This window comes from Ranitomeya variabilis, chromosome 3 (genome assembly GCF_051348905.1).
Source record: "Ranitomeya variabilis isolate aRanVar5 chromosome 3, aRanVar5.hap1, whole genome shotgun sequence".
Taxonomy (NCBI): domain Eukaryota; kingdom Metazoa; phylum Chordata; class Amphibia; order Anura; family Dendrobatidae; genus Ranitomeya; species Ranitomeya variabilis.
In genome coordinates this window covers 409,471,005-409,492,699 of record NC_135234.1, presented here as the reverse complement: position 1 = coordinate 409,492,699, position 21,695 = coordinate 409,471,005, and the positions used below count along the sequence as shown (strand labels likewise).

General features: G+C 42.5%; 1 protein-coding gene across 3 annotated transcripts in view; it reads right to left on the bottom strand.

Moving 5' to 3' along the window:
• LOC143816179 (uncharacterized) overlaps nt 1-21,695 on the bottom strand; it is a 173,110-nt gene that overhangs the window by 63,162 nt on the left and 88,253 nt on the right. The window contains exon 2 of one of the 3 annotated variants that reach the window (XM_077296255.1): nt 13,475-13,589. The exons of the other annotated variants lie outside the window; for them this stretch is intronic. Within the exon in view, the coding sequence (XP_077152370.1) occupies nt 13,475-13,505 (31 nt within the window). The 5' untranslated portion in view covers nt 13,506-13,589. The remainder of the gene's footprint in view (nt 1-13,474; nt 13,590-21,695) is intronic. 3 annotated transcript variants of the gene reach the window in all.

The window sequence follows — 21,695 nt, the reverse complement described above, 5'->3', positions numbered from 1 at the left end:
AACAACAGTATCACCGTGATTCATTGGCAAGCAAACTCATCTGACCTTAAAGAAAACCTGTCACCCCCAAAATCGAAGATGAGCTAAGCCCACCGGCATCAAGGGCTTATCTACAGCATTCTGTAATGCTGTAGATAAGCCCCAATGTATCCTGAAAGATGAGAAAAAGAGGTTAGATTATACTCACCTGGGGGGGTGGTCCGATCCAATGGGCATTGCGGTCCGGTCCGGGGCCTCCCATCTTCACAAGAAGACATCCTCTTCTTGTCTTCACGCTGCGGCTCCAGCACAGGCGTACTTTGTCTGCCCTGTTGAGGGCAGAGCAAAGTACTGCAGTGCGCAGGCGCTGGGGCCTCGCTGACCTTTCTCGGCACCTCCGCACTGCAGTTCTTTGCTCTGCCCTCAACAGGGCAGACAAAGTACGCCTGCGCTGGAGCGTGAATACAAGAGGACGTCATCGTAAGAAGATGGGAGGCCCCGGCCTGGACCGTGGTGCCCATCGGACCGGTCCGCAGCGGGACCGCCCCTGGGTGAGTATAATAATAATAATAATCTTTATTTTTATATAGCGCTAACATATTCCACAGCGCTTTACAGTTTGCACACATTATCATCACTGTCCCGATGGGGCTCACAATCTAAATTCCCTATCAGTATGTCTTTGGAATGTGGGAGGAAGCCAGAGAACCTGGAGGAAACCCACGCAAACACGGGGAGAACATACAAACTCTTTGCAGATGTTGTCCTTGGTGGGGTTTGAACCCAGGATTCCAGCGCTGCAATGCTAACCACTGCGCCACCGTGCCGCCCTTAGCATAATCTAACCTCTTTTTCTCATCTTTCAGGTTACATCGGGGGCTTTTCTACAGCATTCCAGAATGCTGTAGATAAGCTCCTCATGCCGGTGGGCTTAGCTCATCTTCGATTTTGGGGGTGACAGGTTCCCTTTAACCCCATAGAGAATCTATGGGGTATTGTCAAGAGGAAGATGAGAGATGCCAGACCCAGCAATGCAGATGAGCTGAAGGCTGCTATCAAAGCAACCTGGGCTTCCATAACACCTCAGCAGTGCCACAGGCTGATCGCCTCCATGCCACGCCACATTGATGCAGTAATTGATGCCAAAGGAGCCCCGACCAAGTAATGAGTGCATTTACTGAATATACATTTCAGGAGGCCAAAATTTTGGATTTTAAAATCATTTTTTCAAGCTGTTGTTATAAAGTATTCTAATTTACTGAGTTAATGACTTTTGGGTTTTCATTGGCTGTAAGCCATAATCATCAACATTAACAGAAATAAACACTTGAAATACATCACTCTATTTGTAATGACTCTATATAATATATGTTTCACTTTTTGTATTGAAGAACTGAAATAAATTAACTTTTTGATGATATTCTAATTTTGTGAGATGCACCTGTGTAGGAATCCCCCCAGCGCATGCACTGTGCGCTGTGGGGATTTGCTGGTTTCTGAGCCAGGATGGGAGAGTTGTATGTGTTATACATACTCCCAGCCAGCGCCTGTCTATAGGGTGTGGCCTCACTCTATACAATTGTATTGAGCGAGGTTGCATCACGTCTAATGATGTGGCAGTCAGGTGGGCGCGGTGGACTAGAGGGCGTGGCCTCACTCCATACAGGTGTATTAAAGCGAGGCCTCACCCATTGGCCGGGAGCATGTATAACTTATTCATACATATAATTCATACATACCCTCTGGTCCCAGCTCAGAAACAGACAAATCACCAAAGCGCACAGTGCATTCATAAGTCTGCACTACACAGTGACTGCAGACTTACCGATTTGGACCGGACAACCCCTTTAAATAACCTCCCCCTCTCCCAGGTGTTATCCTTTCGATTTCCAGACTGTTAGGTGTAATTGATGGATTCTATCTGAATTTTCTAACTCTAAAGGTACCGTTACACTAAACGACTTACCAACGATCACGACCAGCGATACGACCTGGCCGTGATCGCTGGTAAGTCGTTGTGTGGTCGCTGGGGAGCTGTCACACAGACAGCTCTCTCCAGCGACCAACGATCAGGGGAACGACTTCGGCATCGTTGAAACTGTCTTCAACGATGCCAAAGTCCCCCTGCAGCACCCGGGTAACCAGGGTAAACATCAAGTTACTAAGTGCAGGGCCGCGCTTAGTAACCCGATATTTACCCTGGTTACCATTGTAAAAGTAAAAAAAAAACCACTACATACTCACATTCTGATGTCTGTCACGTCCCCCGCCGTCCACAGGGTTAAAACTGCTTTCGGCCGAGAGCTTCCCTGCACTGACTGTGTCAGCGCCGGCCGTAAAGCAGAGCACGGCGGTGACGTCACCGCTGTTACTGCCGGCGCTGACACATTCAGTGCAGGAAAGCTCATGGCAGCAGCGCGTGCTTTAGCCAAGAGCTTTCCTGCTCTGAATGTGTCAGCGCCGGCAGTAACAGCGGTGACGTCACCGCCGTGCTCTGCTTTACGGCCGGTGCTGACACAGTCAGTGCAGGGAAGCTCTCGGCTGAAAGCAGTTTTAACCCTGTGGACGCCGGGGGATGTGACAGACATCAGAATGTGAGTATGTACTGTTTTTTTTTCTTAACTTTTACAATGGTAACCAGGGTAAATATCGGGTTACTAAGCGCGGCCCTGCACTTAGTAACCCGATATTTAACCTGGTTACAAGGAACACATCGCTGGATCGGCGTCACACACGCCGATCCAGCCATGACAGCGGGTGATCAGCGACCAAAAAATGGTCCTGATCATTCCCCAACGACCAATGATCTCCCAGCAGGGGCCTGATAGTTGGTCGCTGTCACACATAACGAGATCGTTAGCGGGATCGTTGCTACGTCACCAAAAGCGTGACGTTGCAACGATATCGTTAACGATATCGCTATGTGTGACTCAGCCTTAAGTCCCATGAAAAAGGTAAGTGTCCATGCCCCTCCCCCACCAATAGTGGTGGCTTCTGTTGTCAAAAGTGCTGTATTCATCCAAACACCCCTCTTTGTTGCGGGCATTTAGCCACCCCTGAAAAACTTGGATAGAGAAGAGCTTTTACATCCAGATTCCAAGTGGGACTATCCGATTCTTTTAAAATTTGAAGTTGGAGAGGAAGGGAATTTTGCTCATGGAATGAATGCAATGCATACTGTAAATTTTCCCAAAAGAGACATAGCCTCTCTTACATAAATCTTAGGTTGTTCAAATGGTAATTGAGACAAACTGAAACAAGCCAATTTTCTTTCCTGTGGAAAAAAATACATTTGACTCCTGGAGTTTTTGACTACCTCTCGAGAAGGACCCACTAGTAAGAAGTTGTCAAGATACGGAACAAAGGTTCTTTCTTTCTACCTTACAATGGCTTCCTAGGTATGCACTTTGGCTTTTTACCTATTTTGTTACTTTACAACCTGTGTTTAAATATTTTTGTAATCCAATTTTTGTGTGATGTATCAGCACTCAGGAGTAAAAAGTCTAAGTTGGTGAAGTGAGAAAAATATAAGCATAAATTTAGGCACACATTTAATGTATGATTTCAAATAACTAAAAACTGGCATGTGCTCATGTATTCACCCAATTTGCTATGAAGCCCCTACAAATTTCTGGTGCAAGCAATTACCATCATAAGTCACATGCTTAATGACAGGATGTCTGCCTGTGTGCAATCTCAGTGTCACATGGTCTATCATTATATACACACTTTTTCTGAAAGGTCACAGAGGATGAAACACCATTAAAGGGAACCTGTCACCCCCAAAATGGAAGTTGAGCTAAGCCCACCGGCATCAGGGGCTTATCTACAGCATTCTGTAATGCTGTAGATAGGCCCCCGATGTAACCTGAAAGATGAGAAAAAGAGGTTAGATTATACTCACCGAGGGGCGTTCACGCTGCGGTGGGCGTCGCGGTCCGGGGCCTCCCATCTTCTTACGATCATGTCCTCTTCTTGTCTTCACGCCGCAGCTCCGACGCAAGCGTACTTTGTCTGCCCTGTTGAGGGCAGAGCAAAGTACTGCAGTGCGCAGGCACCGGGAAAGGTCAGAGAGGCCCGGCGCCTGCGCACTGCAGTACTTTGCTCTGCTTTCAACAGGGCAGACAGAGTACTCCTGCGCAGTAGCCGCAGCGTGAAGACAAGAAGAGGACGTCACCGTAAGAAGATGGGAGGCCCCGGACCGGACCTGCGACACCCATCGGATCGGACCGCAGCGGGAACGCCCCTGGGTGAGTATAATATAACCTCTTTTTCTCATCTTTCACGATACATCGGGGGCTTATCTACAGAATTACAGAATGCTGTAGATAAGCCCCTGATGCCAGTGGGCTTAGCTCAACTTCCATTTTGGGGGTGACAGGTTCCCTTTAAGCAAGAGGCACCAATAGCCAAACACCACCACGAAGACCAAGGAGATCTCTAAGCAAGTCAGGGACAAAATTGTTGAGAAGTACAAGCCAGGGTTGGGTTAAAAAAATATCCCAATCTCTGATGATGGCCGGAAACACAATCACATACATGGTCATCAAATGGAAAGAACATGGTACCACAAAAAACCTACCAAGTAAGAGCCGCCCACCAAATTTCTCAGCGCTGGCAAGGAGGGCATTAATCAGAGAGGTAGCATAGAGACCAAAGGTAACCCTGAAGGAGCTACTCTATAGAGGTGGCCTTTATGGAAGAGAGCAGAAAAAATCCTTTACTTACACAGAAAAAAATGTATGGCTTGCTTTTAGTTTGCAAAAAAAAGTGAGGCTGTGTGCACACGTTCTGGATTTTTCACGTTTTTTCGCTATATAAATGCTTAAAAACGCATACATAAGAATCCCATCATTTATAATGCATTCCGCAATTTTTGTGCATATGTTGCGTTTTTTCCTGCGAAAAAATCGCATCGCTGTAAAAAACGCAGCATGTTCAATAATTTTGCTGATTTTTTGCGGATTTCCCACTATATTATTGCATTGGGAACCTCTGGAAAAAAACGCAAAAAATCCGCAAAAAAAGCGTGAAAAAAAACGCATGTGGATTTCTTGCAGAAAATGTTCGGTTTTGTTAAGGAAATTTCTGCAAGAAATTCTGACGTGTGCACATAGCCTGAGAATCTCCTAAATGTTTGAAGGAAGGTGCTGTGGTCAGATGAGACCAAAATTGAACTTTTTGGCCACCATGGTAAACGCAATGTCTGGCACCAAACCAACATAGGTTCACCTTCCTATAAGACAATGACCTAAAGTATACTGCTAAGGCGACACTCAAGTGGTTTAAGGGGAAACGTGTAAGGCTGGGGTCACACCTAACGTATCAAAATACGGTCCGTTTTTTACGGCTGAGATACGCAGAAAATTTCCTGAACAGTGATCCGTATTCAATGTGAGGATGCGATTTTTTTCTGCAAAAATTATCCGTGTGGCATCCGTACAGCGAGATGTTCTCGCCTGCTTGCCATATGGCCATAGAATTGATCCATGGGCTCAAATATTCGTGAAAACATATATACAGTCTATATACATATATATATGTCAGTGAGACACACACATATATATATATATATATATATATATATATATATATATATATATATATATATATATATATATATATATATATATATATACACAGTATTTCATACAGAGCTAGAAAGCAGAAAAGCCGGTAATTCAATTGCCGGCTTTTGCTATCTCCTTATCAAACCCGACAGGATATGAGACAGGGTTTACATACAGTAAACCATTTCATATCCATTACATTTTTACATATTCCTCACTAATAATGTTAGAAGTGTCTGTGTGTAAAATATGGGAGCTCTAGGTGTTAAAATAAAGGGTTAAAACACGGAAAAAAATGGCGTGGGCTCCCGCGCAATTTCCTCCGTCAGAGTGGGAAAGCCAGTGACTGAGGGCAGATATTAATGGCCTAGAGAGGGACCATGGTTATTGCCCTCCCCCCCCCCCGGCTAAAAACATTTGACCCCAGCCACCTCAGAAAAGGCCCATCTGTAAGATGCACCTATTCTGGCACTTAGCCACTGTCTTCCCACTCCCGAGTAGCGGTGGGATATGGGGTAATAAAGGGTTAATGTCACCTTGCTAATGTAAAGTGACATTAAGCCAGGTTAATAATGGAGAGATGTCAATAAGACATCTATCCATTATTAATAGTAATAAAGGGTTAAATAAACACACATTATGAATAAAGTATTTTAATGAAATAAATACACATGGGTTTTAATATCTTTATTCTACCCCCAAGGGAAAATAAAAAAACACCAATATCCCATTCCTGTCCGCCGTACAGTCATGTCCCACAATGTAAATCCATCTGAAGGGGTTAAATAGTTTTACAACCAGGAGCCTGCTAATGCAGCTGCCACTGGCTGTAAAAACTGGGGAATGAATGGAATGCAGCTTCGTTGACTTGCGGTGCTGCGCCCCCTGCTGGCATAAACTCATATGAACTCTAGCGTGGGAATTTTTCTGAATATTTTCTCACTCTAGAGTTTATGTAAACAAAACAGGAGGAAAGAAATTGTAGCTTTACACTCAAGTAAAGCAGCTGTTATTTTATACTACAAGATGATAGTGAATTTCATGATTATCTTGTGGTCAAAGTCAGCCTGCCAAACACCCAATAAACAAGCAAATCACTCGTTCATCAGGTGAAATTATTTTTTGCAGAGCGTAAAAGATCATAGTTGCACTGCCGAGAACAATGGCAGCCTACTGTATGTATACCAAGTAGTGATGAGTGAACGTGCTTGGATAAGGTGTTATCCGACCCTGCTCGTGTGCCAATAGAGGATCTTCTGCATGCTCGAATACTATGTTCGAGTGGCGGCAGCTGCATGTCTTGCTGCTGTTCAACAGCCGCAACACATTCAAGGCTTGCCTAACAAACAGGCAATCCCTGCATGTGTTCCGGCTATCGGTCAGCCGCCAGACATGCAGCTGTTGGCAACTCAAACATAGTACTTGAGCACGCCACCGATTTAAGATTTGTTTCCAGATTGCAAAGAAATGAGCCAGCCTATTCCCTACTCATAACACCGCGTTATTGGTAACCCAGTTTAAAGGATGGGCCAGGGACCTGACTGAATATTAGCTCCCTATTATTTCTCTTTGAAAACCTGCACTTTCCGTCTGCTGTGTTAGAGGCCATTTGGCATAGCAAAAAGAGGCAATGTATTTTTTTTTTTTAAATATAGGGGAAATGCTTTGTTTACATCTCCAAGGAGGAATCATCAATCACACAGGTTATATTACGCAGGAGAATTTTTGAATCTGTATCCCCTAACCAATTTTTAAAGGAAACCTGTCAAATGATGCATGCTGCCCAAACCATGTATCAGCCACCTTATGTAAATTCTCCACCATGTACAGTATGTTTGTCTCTGAAAAGCACGGTGGCTCAGTGGTTAGCACTGCAGCCTTGCAGCGCTGGAGTCCTGGGTTCAAATCCCACCAAGGACAACATCTGCAAAGAGTTTGTATGTTCTCTCTGTGTTTGCGTGGGTTTCCTCCGGGTACTCTGGTTCCTCCCACATTCCAAAGACATACTGATAGGGAATTTAGATTGTGAGCCCTATCAGGGACAGCGATGATAATGTGTGCAAAACTGTAAAGCGCTGCGGAATATGTTAGCGCTATATAAAAATAAAGATTATTATTACCGTATTTATTATGCGCGTATAGGTAGAAGCTTGTCAATCACTGTCAGCTGGCAGGAAGACGCCACCAGGGACCCACTTGTAAAATTAGTAAATAGTGCGGATAGTTCCCCGTGGCTATTAAAAGTAGTTTTTTTTCCGAAACGCCGCAGCATTTCAGAGACAAACATACGTGGCTGAGATCGTACAGCCAGTGGCTGATACATGCTGCTCATGGTTTTGTGCAGCACGTATCCCCTGACTGGTTCCCTTTAAGCCATAATGTTCACATAGCCAAGTTTTGACAGCTGATTTAGCAGATCTACATCTAGATGCTAGAAAACCCTCTGCTTTTTGTATGGCATGGCAATGGTATAGAGTAAATTAAATTATCTTGGCAAGAGTGCTACTGGACTTAACCAGCGGAACAACGGTGTTGAACATACCACCAGGCAAGTTCAATGGATCAGTCCTTAGGTGTTGGGGTGCTTCAGCATATATCACATTGTTCCAAGTGCCCGCAGGGACAGGAAATCACTTAATTCAGGAAGTGGATTTCCATTTTATCGTCCAGGTTTCCTGTCCCTTGGAACATGAATATCCCTCTCTTGGTTGGTGGCGTGTGGTTGTGATCTAATGGCATCTTTAGATGCACAGTGGGCACATAAAAAGACAGGGAAAAAAAACAGTATTTGCCCTACATGGCTTAAAACTGTATTTTACAATGACAAAGTAGAAGCCTCAGTAAAGCCTACTCTGACTAATCAATGATATAAACTTGACTCTTGCGTTCCTAAAAAACCTGCTCTTGCTTCACAACTACTCCCATTATAATTGTCTTGTAAATTGCCTTGTAATTGTAAACCAGCGGGTATAGTGTTTATTCCTTGTTTGACTTTTTGCTTAATCTGATAAACCCTTGGCTTTGGGTGTGCATTAATTAGATTGATTAAGTTAATAAAAAACAAAGCTATCTAGTCCTGGACACTGATTGTTAATATCAATAGAAATCTAAGGGTACCGTCACACAATGCCATTTTCATCGCTACGACGGCACGATTCGTGACGTCGCAGCGTCGTATGATTATCGCTCCAGCGTCGTAGACTGCGGTCACACTGTGCAATCACGGCGCTGGAGCGATGCCGAAGTCCCCGGGTAACCAGGGTAAACATCGGGTAACTAAGCGCAGGGCCGCGCTTAGTAGCCCGATGTTTACCCTGGTTACCAGCGTAAACGTAAAAAAAACAAACAGTACATACTTACATTCCGGTGTCTGTCCCCCGGCGTTCTGCTTCTCTCCACTGTGTAAGCACCATAGCCGGAAAGCAGAGCGGTGACGTCACCGCGTCACCGCTGTGCTCGCTTTCCGGCCGGCAGGCGCTCACAGTGCAGAGAAGCTGAGACGCCGGAGGACAGACACCGGAATGTGAGTATGTACTGTTTGTTTTTTTTACGTTTACGCTGGTAACCAGGGTAAACATCGGGTTACTAAGCGCGGCCCTGCGCTTAGTTACCCGATGTTTACCCTGGTTACAAGCGAACACATCGCTGGATCGGTGTCACACACAACGATCCAGCGATGTCAGCGGGTGATCAAGCGACGAAAGAAAGTTCCAAACAATCTGCTACGACGTACGATTCTCAGCAGGGTCCCTGATCGCTGCTGCGTGTCAGACACTGCGATATCGTAACGATATCGCTAGAACGTCACGAATCGTACCGTCGTAGCGATCAAAATTGCACTGTGTGACAGTACCCTAATCCAGATGCTACAATATACACCTCTGATCTCTATATTTATCATGGTGATTGTGTGCAGAGACCATTAGAGAATGCTGCAGTCTCTTTTTGTTGGAAAGGGTGCATTATTTTATTTAAAACTGCTCCCATCCTAGCAGATATAGGTGTTTAAATGGACAGCTAAGATGAATGCCCAGATCATGGTCAAACTACAGTATGCAAACATACATGAAACTTTTTTTTTTACAATATATATATTTATTTATTATTTATTATTATAGCGCCATTTATTCCATGGCGCTTTATATGTGAAAAGGGGTATACATAATAATATATACATCTATCTATATAATCATCTAAGGGGTACTTCCGTCTGTCTGTCTTTCTGTCTGTCTGTAACGGAAATCCCGCGTCGCTGATTGGTCGCGGCCGGCAGGCCATGACCAATCAGCGACAGGCTTAGTCCGGCCACGAATTGGCCCCTTCCTACTCTCCTCAAGTCAGTGCCCCCTCCCTACTCCCCTCCAGTCAGCGCCAGTGTGTCACCCCATCCCGGATCAACTTTTTACTATTGATGCTGCCTATCCATCAAGCGGTCAGCTTCGTTGGATACCGGAGGGTGAGTATATAACTACTTTTTATTTTATTTTTTATTTTTTAACAGGGATATGGTGCCCACACTGCTATATACTATGTGGGCTGTGTTATATACTTCGTGGGCTGTGCTATATATTACGTGGGCTGTTATATACTGCCTGGCTGCTATATACTATGTGGGCTGTGTTATATACTTCGTGGGCTGCGTTATATACTACATGGGCAGTGTTATATACTGCGTGGGCTGTGCTATATACTGCGTGGGCTGTGCTATATACTGCGTGGGCTGTGCTATATACTGCGTGGGCTGTGCTATATACTGCGTGGGCTGTGTTATATACTATGTGGGCTGTGTTATATACTGCCTGGCTGCTATACACTATGTGGGCTGTGTTATATACTGTGTGGGCAGTGTTATATACTGCGTGGCCTGTGTTATATACTACATGAACTGTGTTATATGCTACGTGGGCTGTGCTATATATTACGTGGGCTGTGTTATATACTGCCTGGCTGCTATATACTATGTGGGATGTGTTATATACTGCGTGGGCTGTGTTATATACTGCGTGGGCTGTGTTATATACTACGTGGGCAGTGTTATATACTGTGTGGGCTGTGCTATATACTGCGTGGGCTGTGTTATATACTACGTGGGCTATGCTTTATATTAGGTATACTGCCTGGCTGCTCTATACTATGTGGGCTGTGTTATATACTGCGTGGGGTGTTATATACTATGTGGCTGCTATATAATACGTGGCTGTCTGTGTTACGTGAGCTGTGCTATATACTATGTGGCTGCCATACAGTATACTACGTGGCTGTCCTATATACTACGTGGCTGTGCTATATACTACATCGCTGTGTTATATACTACATGGCTGGCTGTGTTATACACTACATGGCTGTTATATACTACGTGGCTGTGCTATATACTACGTGGCTGTGCTATATACTATGTGGCTTGTTGTGAACTCTGTTTTTGGGCTCCCTCTTGTGGTCACAAGTTGTACTGTGTGAGCGCTGTCTTTGGGCTCCCTCTGGTGGCTCTTTGTGTCTTTCTGCAGGTCTGAGGCTGGATCAGCTGTCTCGTTATCTGTTAGCTGGTTTCCTATTTAGCTCACCTGGACTATCAGTTGTTGCCTGCTGTCGATGTATTCAGTGCTATTTTGATCTCTCCTGAATTCCTTCGTTATCAGTCTCGCCAAGAGAAGCTAAGTTTCTGTTTGGTTATTTTTTGCTCATCAGTGTTCAATATGTTTCTTGGTTATTTATTTGTCCTTGTCCAGCTTGCTAATATGTGATTTCCTTGCTTGCTGGTAGCTCTAGGGGGCTGAGTTTCTCCCCTCACACCGTTAGTTGGTGTGGGGGTTCTTGAACTCTCAGCGTGGATATTTTGTATAGGGTTTTTTACTGACCGCACAGTTCCCTGTCTGTCTTCTGCTATCTAGTATTAGTGGGCCTCATTTGCTGAATCTGTTTTTAGTTCTACGTTTGTATTTTCCCCTTACCTCACCGTTATTATTTGTTGGGGGCTTCCTATATCTTTGGGGTCATTTCTCTGAGGCAAGTGAGGTCTTACTTTCTCTATAGGGGTAGCAAGTTTCTCAGGCTGTGTCGAGACGTCCAGGAATTTAGGTACGTTCACCGGCTACCTTTAGTGTGTTTGGTTAGGATCAGGTTTGCGGTCAGTTCAGTTACCACCTCCCTAGAGCTCGTTCTATGTTCAGTAACTTAGCTAGTCCATTCTGTGATCCTCAGCCACTAAGGATCATAACAGTGGCTGTGCTATATACTACGTGGCTGTCTGTGTTATATACTACGTGGCTGTGCTATATACTACATGGCTGTGCTATATACTACATGGCTGTGCTATATACTACGTGGCTGGCTGTGCCATATACTACGTGGCTGGCTGTGCCATATACTATATGGCTGTGCTATATACTACGTGGCTGTGCTAAGCGCGATGTACATACATACATACATACATATTCTAGAATACCTGATGCGTTAGAATCGGGCCACCGTCTAGTATATATGTATATATATAATTAAAATTGAGCAAAATAAGTTGTGCAAAATAAAAATAACTCTCTTGAAAGCTGAGGCTTATGCAATGTGGGTAATAGGATTTATAATGTGATTAAGATTTATTTTCCCACGGGGACCATACAAATAGCACAAGCCCATTTAAATCATATAACAATTAATTTTCTTTTAGGACTTCTATTGATTTATTTTTACATTTCTTTAAGAATACCTTGTGTATGTGTTATTTTAAACAGTTTAAAAGAACGTTTGGTTGTTTTACATTACTTTTTGTGGCAGTCTATGCCTATACAGTTGCAAAGACCTAATAGACTTGAAAAATAGAAAATTTTTGAAAATTTTTTGAAAATAATTGAATTTTTTTTTTAAATATTGAAAAATAGAATTGAAAAAGACGTCAAAGAGAAAAAAAATTATAGTTATGGCTACTTATACATCAAGGGCATACACAATTTGGCCAACTACTTTTGTAGATATAACACATAGGATTGATTTACCGTAAATCCTATCTACTGACACAATAATAGTATTGTGTTATCTAAGATCACCATATATGTGATATATTAATAAAGAAATGTTAGAAATAAGTAAATATGATTTTCTGGCCATTGCATTTTATGCTTCATGCATTTAGCTGTACAGTATTACCAATCATTGAGGAAGATATCAGCAATATACTGTAGGTCTACAATGTACTGTAGCTCCAGATGGCATTATAAAGCAACTAAAATGACCATGAGGCTCAATTAAATGATACTTTTCATTTTTTGGTAACTTTGTGCATCCTTCTCTATACATAGGTATCTTGGTATCATAGGACACGTATCAATTTAAGGTAGAGGAACAATCAAAAATATCTGGCGCGTCCGATATCAAAGATGTTACATTTTCAAAAAAAGCATGATAATCTGACTTCTTCATTCATTTATGGGGTCATACAGAAACTAAAAATGCAGTGTTAAAGCCGCATATCAAAAAAATGCATGTAACCTAAATTTATCTAAGAAGTGCAAAAAAAGCTTTAACATCAAAACCCTCATCAAGGGAACATAGCCTTAGGGTACATGTAAATGATGTCCAAGTTTCCTTGGAGAAGCCACTTCAGGAAAAATACGTTGATCTTGATCCTGAAACGGCTTAGCCGTCACTTTTGCAGTTATGTTAATTTTTTGTGGCGATTTGGTGACGCTTTTTTCAGGCGGATTTCAGGCAGAATCTGTCTGATAAAGACGCTCTGTGCACATAGCCTTACATAGTTCAGCGTTCCCCAGCTTTCAAAGTTACAATTAATTGGAGTTGTAGTTTTGCAACAGAGTACCACAGACACTGATAAGGACTGTTCAATGGTGGACAGCTTAAGATATGAGCACAACATATTAGATGGTGCTTTAAATAATGTATAAAATACAAATGTAAATGCAGGTCTGATTCCTTACCTGAAAACAAAGTGATGAAGCAGTTGAGCATCCAGCAGACAAAAAGAGTGTCCACCTCCTCGCTCTCACAGGCAAATAAAGCTGAGAGTAATTGTTAACAGCTCCTACAGATAACCTGCAAGACCAGGTTAATTTCCATGTAAATACAAGGCATGTGAGGCCTGCCCCCACCCACTGTATTGCACACACCAGGGTCACAGCACTGGTGGGACATCGTCACAAATCTACCCCCCACACTCACTAGTGACACACACAGACGGAAGAGGGGCCCTGTGCAAGAACATTATATGGGCCCCTCTTTGTGTCTGTGACAGGATCTGTTGCTGATGGAAGTGGGCCTCCCTTACCTCATGGTCCCCTGTCATAAATCTGCCCCCACACCCCACACCCACTCTAAAGCACACTGAAGGGTCACAGCACTGGTGGGACATCAACTCATCAATCTGCCGTGACACCCACTCTACTGCACACTAAAGGGTCACAGCACTGGTGGGGCATCAAGTCATAAATCTGACCTGACACCCACTCTACTGCACACATCAGGGTCGGGACACTGGTGGGGTATCAAGTCACAAATCTGCCCCTACACCCACTCTACTGCACACTGAAGGATGAGTGCAGTGGTGTGGCATGAAGTCATAAACCTGCCCCCACAGCCACTCTACTGCACACTGAAGGGGGAGAACAGCAGTAGGACATCAAGTCACAAATCTGCCCCCACAGCCTTTCTACTGCATACTGAAGTGTGAGAGCAGTGGTGGGTCATCAAGTCACAAATCTGCCTCCACAGCCACTCTACTCCATACTGAAGGGTGAGAGCAGCAGTAGGACATCAAGTCATAAATCTGCCCCCACAGCCACTCTACTGCACACTGAAGGGTGAGAGCAGCAGTAAGACATCAAGTCACATTCTGCCCCCACAGCCACTGTACTGCACACTGAAGGGTGAGAGCAGCAGTAGGACATCAAGTCACAAATCTGCCCCCACAGCCACTCTACTGCATACTGAAGGGTGAGAGCAGCAGTAGGACATCAAGTCACAAATCTGCCCCCACAGCTTTTCTACTGCATACTGAAGTGTGAGAGCAGCAGTAGGACATCAAGTCACAAATCTGCCCCCACAGCTTTTCTACTGCATACTGAAGTGTGAGAGCAGTGGTGGGACATCAAGTCATAAATCTGCCCCCACAGCCACTCTACTGCACACTGAAGCGTGAGAGCAGCAGTGGGACATCAAGTCACAAATCTGCCCCCACATCCACCCTACTGCATACTGAAGGGTGAGAGCACTGGTGGGACATCAAGTCACAAATCAATAAAAAAAAGTCTGGATTTTTAATAGTTTAAACTTTCTCATCTACATAAAATAAATAATAAAGCTTAAAACATCAATGCATTTTTTATTGAAATAGATGAATGATGTAATAGATTGTAAGCTTGAAATGTGTTACATTGTAATGTTTTGTCTGTACATATTGTTACTTAATTGTAAAGTGCTGAGGATTATTTTGGCTCTATATAAATACAAATTATTATTATTATTATTATTAATGCTGTTGGGATGATAATTTATTTCCCATTGAAAGGGAAAAGATTATCCATGACACAGCTATTCTCAATACACTTCATCAAGAATTCACACAGAAACATTTCTAATCATATTAAAAATGGAACAAATGCATTAAAACAATTAAAATGTACTAACAAGTCTTAGGGCACATTCAGACTCACGTACGAGTACGTACCCATAGGAGGATATGTGGCTGTTCACGTCTCAGTGTTTTTGTACATCAAGTCGTTGAGGAAAAAATGAGATCTTTTATCCTAGTTACGGATCAGAGTCTCCAATGCAAGTCTGAGTCTGTGAAAAACTTGGACAGCACTCATACTTATATACATAGTTACATCCTACCAATTTTCATGTTTGTTTGATAGGAACACTAATGAAAATAAGTTTGTTTTTGGTGAACAAGAAAATCATGTCTGAATGACACCTTATTGATGATAGAGGAAAGAAATATATCTTGGTACCGTGTTAACCAGTAGATAGAAAAATATTTAGAATTGTGAGTCCTCAGTGGTTGATACCTTTTAATGGCTAACTGAAAAGATGGTAACAAATTGCAATTGCAATTTGTTAACATCTTTTCAGTTAGCCACTAAAAGGTATCAACCACTGAGGTCTCTTAATTCTCAATATTTTTCTATTGATAGGAAACTTACGGTAACAAATATTAAAATTGGGCTCTCTTTTGGTACTATGTTATATTGCTACACACTAAAACACATTGAACAGGATTAATTGCTGTTTGTTTAAAGCTAATCTCCTCTAAATGAACCTTTTGTTCATTCTCCCCCCATGTTTTCTAGTATTCAGGCATCGTATTGCAGCTGTATACGCAGCCCTCATTGTATGTATCCCCTTGTATAGATGTAAAGAATATTTTATTAGATTGTTTGTGGATGAATAATTCAAAAAGTCATGTTCATCACCACAATTTGTCTTTGACTTAAAAAAGTTTTAAATATATCAAATAGATTCCTACTTCATAGCACATTGTAATGAGAATATGTCACTGTTGTTGAGAGATAAAGCATAACTCCAGTTACTAATTATAGTCTTTCCTATCAGTACCTGAGCAATCAAAAACAGATGTCTGCCACCTTTACATGATCTAATACCTTCTCCTGTGCCCGTTGTGATCTTTGGACTTTGACTTTAACACCTTGATTGCTCAGATCTGTTGGGATAACTTCCAATGGGAAAACGTGGACAGACCTTGTTTCTTCCAGATACAGAAATTAATTATTGATTGCACTCCTACATGTCACATATTTAATTCATTTACTTATCGAGCCATCTATCTCTCTTGGAAAGGTTCATTCTTGTAACGCTCCCCATACACACTGGGTAGCTGCTGGCCAAATGATTGTTCACTCACGATTTCCCCCATACACAGGAAGATTTGGATCTGCCAAGCATCCTTTTGATATCTATGAAAGAACTGCTGCCAGTCTTCTCTGTGACTTATTCCCCTGTTGGAAAACAGACATGCTGGATTCTTTAATCTGTCAGGTGTAGGGTAGCCAGAAAGTCCAGTACAGACCATAAAGATAAGGCTCGTTTTTGACCTGTCTGCAAAAAAAAAAGTTAAAGGGGTTTTCCCATGAACAAAAGTTCATTCTAATCAATAGATCTTAGAATAATAATACGTTTCACAATTGGATGTATAAATAAAATAATCTTATAAATGTGTCCCTGATGTATATTGTGTAATGCCTGTGTCTGACTGTACAGGGACATGCAAAATAGATTATGGCCGCACTCATCTGTGCTAAAGTAAGGAAATGTGAAATATAAGGAAATATGAATAGCATAATGTAATGGCTTATGAACTTTATGAACAAACACATGAGATATTTAGCACAAGATTTGGCCAAACGTTGTGAGCCCATTCACCAAACGTCAAGGTAATCTCAGATCGAATGGGTAACTACACTGACTGCCTGGTGTGAACACTTACCTATGGTATCTGAGCTGACTGCCCAATGTGAACACTTACTTGTGGCTAATGACATGATAAAGCCTACTTATATAGGAGGCTCAGAACCAACTGTGTTGAGATGTAATTAAAATACCAGCATGGTGAAGGGCGGGACGTTCAAGTCAGAAAATAGTATATAATAAAAATAGGTAAACTGACTGAACAATATATATAATAATTTATTACGTATAATAATTTATTATGTACAGGGACATGGTCTGATCATACCACAGCTCCTGGGTAGGGGAGGAAGCAAATAGAGTATACAGACATTACAACAGGGGGCACAGCTGATTCTTTCTTTGAAGTAAAACTTTGTTTAAAAACAGGCAGGGAAATGTTTTACCTCACAGAAAGCAGCAGCTGCGTTCCCGTGCTGTCCTGTCTGTATATTATTTTGCTTCCTCCCCTGCCCAGGAGCTGTGGTATGATCAGACCATGTTCCTGTACGGTCAGACACAGCCATTACACACTACACAGCAGGGGCACATTTATAAGATTATCTCAGCACAGGAGCATTTTATTTAAACACATCTAATTGTGGAATTTATTAGCATTCCAAAATCTATTGATTAAAATGAACTTTTCTGCAAGGGACAACCCTCTTAACCCCTTCACCCCCAAGGGTGGTTTGCACGTTAATGACCGGGCCAATTTTTACAATTCTGACCACTGTCCCTTTATGAGGCTATAACTCTGGAACGCTTTGACGGATCTTGGCGATTCTGACATTGTTTTCTCGTGACATATTGTACTTCATGTTAAAGGTAAAATTTATTCGATATAACTTGCGTTTATTTGTGAAAAAAATGGAAATTTGGCGAAAATTTTGAAAATTTTGCAATTTTCCAACTTTGAATTTTTGTGCCCTTAAATCACAGACATATGTCACGCAAAATACTTAATAAGTAACATTTCCCACATGTCTACTTTACATCAGTACAATTTTGGAACCAAAATTTTTTTTTGTGACGGAGTTATAAGGGTTAAAAGTTGACCAGCAATTTCTCATTTTTACAACACCATTTTTTTTTAGGGACCACATCTCATTTGAAGTCATTTTGAGGGGTCTATATGATAGAAAATACTCAAGTGTGACACCATTCTAAAAACTGCACCCCTCAAGGTGCTCAAAACCACATTCAAGAAGTTTATTAACCCTTCAGGTGTTTCACAGGAATTTTTGGAATGTTTAAATAAAAATGAACATTTAACTTTTTTTCACACAAAATTTATTTCAGCTCCAATTTGTTTTATTTTACCAAGGGTAACAGGAGAAAATGGACCCCCAAAGTTGTTGTACAATTTGTCCTGAGTACGATGATACCCCATATGTGGGTGTAAACCATTGTTTAGGCGCATGGCAGAGCTTGGAAGGGAAGGAGCGCCATTTGACTTTTCAATGCAAAATTGACTGGAATTGAGATGGGACGCCATGTTGCGTTTGGAGAGCCCCTGATGTGCCTAAACATTGAAACTCCCTACAAGTGACACCATTTTGGAAAGTAGACCCCCTAAGGAACTTATCTAGATGTGTGGTGAGCACTTTGACCCACCAAGTGCTTCACAGAAGTTTATAATGCAGAGCCGTAAAAATAAAAAATCATATTTTTTCACAAAAATGATCTTTTCGCCCCCAATTTTTTATTTTCCCAAGGGTAAGAGAAGAAATTGGACCCCAAAAAATGTTGTGCAATTTGTCCTGAGTACGCTGATACCCCATATGTGGGTGTAAACCATTGTTTGGGCGCATGGCAGAGCTTGGAAGGGAAGGAGCGCCATTTGACTTTTCAATGCAAAATTGACTGGAATTGAGATGGGACGCCATGTTGCGTTTGGAGAGCCCATGATGTGCCTAAACATTGAAACTCCCTACAAGTGACACCATTTTGGAAAGTAGACCCCCTAAGGAACTTATCTAGATGTGTGGTGAGCACTTTGACCCACCAAGTGCTTCACAGAAGTTTATAATGCAGAGCCGTAAAAATAAAAAATCATATTTTTTCACAAAAATGATCTTTTTGCCCCCAATTTTTTATTTTCCCAAGGGTAAGAGAAGAAATTGGACCCCAAAAAATGTTGTGCAATTTGTCCTGAGTACGCTGATACCCCATATGTGGGTGTAAACCATTGTTTGGGCGCATGGCAGAGCTTGGAAGGGAAGGAGCGCCATTTGACTTTTCAATGCAAAATTGACTGGAATTGAGATGGGACGCCATGTTGCGTTTGGAGAGCCCCTGATGTGCCTAAACATTGAAACTCCCTACAAGTGACACCATTTTGGAAAGTAGACCCCCTAAGGAACTTATCTAGATGTGTTTTGAGAGCTTTGAACCCCCAAGTTTTCACTACAGATTATAACGCAGAGCCGTGAAAATAATTTTTTTTTTTTCTCAAAAATGATTTTTTAGCCCCCAGCTTTGTATTTTTACAAGGGTAACAGAATAAATTGGACCCCAAAATTTGTTTTCCAATTTGTCCTGAGTACGCTGATACCCCATATGTGGGGGGGAACCACTGTTTGGGCGCATGACAGAGCTCGGAAGGGAAGGAGCGCCATTTGGAATGCAGACTTAAATGGATTGGTCAGCAGCCGTCACATTGCATTTGCAGAGCCCCTGATGTACCCAAACAGTACAAACCCCCCACAAGTGACCCCATATTGGAAACTAGACCTCCCAAGGAACTTATCTAGATGTGTTTTGAGAACTTTGAACCCCCAAGTGTTTCACTAAAGTTTATAGCGCAAAGCCGTGAAAATAAAAATTCCTTTTTTTTTTTCACAAAAATGATTTTTTAGCCCCCAGTTTTGTATTTTCACAAGGGTAACAGGATAAATTAGACCCCAAAAGTTGTTGTCCAATTTGTCCTGAGTACGCTGATACCCCATATGTCGGGGGGAACCACTGTTTGGGCGCATGACAGAGCTCGGAAGGGAAGGAGCGCCATTTGGAATGCAGCCTTAAATGGATTGGTCTGCAGGCGTCACGTTGCATTTGCAGAGCCCCTGATGTACCCAAACAGTACAAACCCCCCACAAGTGACCCCATATTGGAAACTAGACCTCCCAAGGAACTTATCTAGATGTGTTTTGAGAACTTTGAACCCCCAAGTGTTTCACTAAAGTTTATAGCGCAAAGCCGTGAAAATAAAAATTCTTTTTTTTTTTTCACAAAAATGATTTTTTAGCCCCCAGTTTTGTATTTTCACAAGGGTAACAGGATAAATTAGACCTCAAAAGTTGTTGTCCAATTTGTCCTGAGTACGCTGATACCCCATATGTCGGGGGGAACCACTGTTTGGGCGCATGACAGAGCTCGGAAGGGAAGGAGCGCCATTTGGAATGCAGCCTTAAATGGATTGGTCTGCAGGCGTCACGTTGCATTTGCAGAGCCCCTGATGTACCCAAACAGTACAAACCCCCCACAAGTGACCCCATATTGGAAACTAGACCTCCCAAGGAACTTATCTAGATGTGTTGTGAGAACTTTGAACCCCCAAGTGTTTCACTACAGTTTATAATGCAGAGCCGTGAAAATAAAACATCTTTTTTTTCCCACAAAAATGATTTTTAGCCCCCCAAATTTTTATTTTCCTAAGGATAACAAGAGAACTTGGACCCCAGAAGTTGTTGTTCAATTTGTCCCGAGTACGCTGATAACACATATGTTGGGGTAAACCCCTTTTTGGGCGCACGGGAGAGCTCGGAAGGGAAGGAGCACTGTTTTACTTTTTCAACGCAGAATTGGCTGGAATTGAGATTGGACGCCATGTCGCGCTTGGAGAGCCCCTGATGTGCCTGGACAGTGGAAACCCCCCAATTCTACCTGAAACCCTAACCCAAACACACCCCTAACCCTAATCCCAACGGTAACCCTAACCACACCCCTAGCCCTGACACACCCATAATTCTAATCCCAACCCTAATCCAAACGTAAATGTAATCCAAACCCTAACCCTAACTTTAGCCCCAACCCTAACTTTAGCCCCAACCCTAACTTTACCTCCAACCCTAGCCCTAACCCTACCCCTAACCCTAACCCTAAACGTGACTGAAATACGTGGCACTGAAATACGTGGCACTGAAATACGTGGCACTGAAATACGTGGCACTGAAATACGTGGCACTGAAATACGTGATACGTGGCACTTAAATACGTGGCACTGAAACACGTGGCACTGAAATACGTGGCACTGAAATACGTGGCACTGAAATACGTGGCACTGAAATACGTGGCACTGAAATACGTGGCACTTAAATAAGTGGCACTGAAATATGTGATATGTGGCACTGAAATACGTGGCACTGAAATACGTGGCACTGAAATACGTGGCACTGAAATACGTGGCACTGAAATACGTGGCACTGAAATATGTGATACGTGGCACTTAAATACGTGGCACTGAAACACGTGGCACTGAAATACGTGATACGTGGCACTGAAATACGTGGCACTGAAATACGTGGCACTGAAATACGTGCAACTGAAATACGTGGTACTAAAATATGTGGCACTGAAATACGTGATACGTGGCACTGAAATACGTGGCACTGAAACACGTGGCACTGAAATACGTGATACGTGGCACTGAAATACATGGCACTGAAATACGTGGCACTGAAATACGTGGCACTGAAATACGTGGCACTGAAATACGTGGCACTGAAATACGTG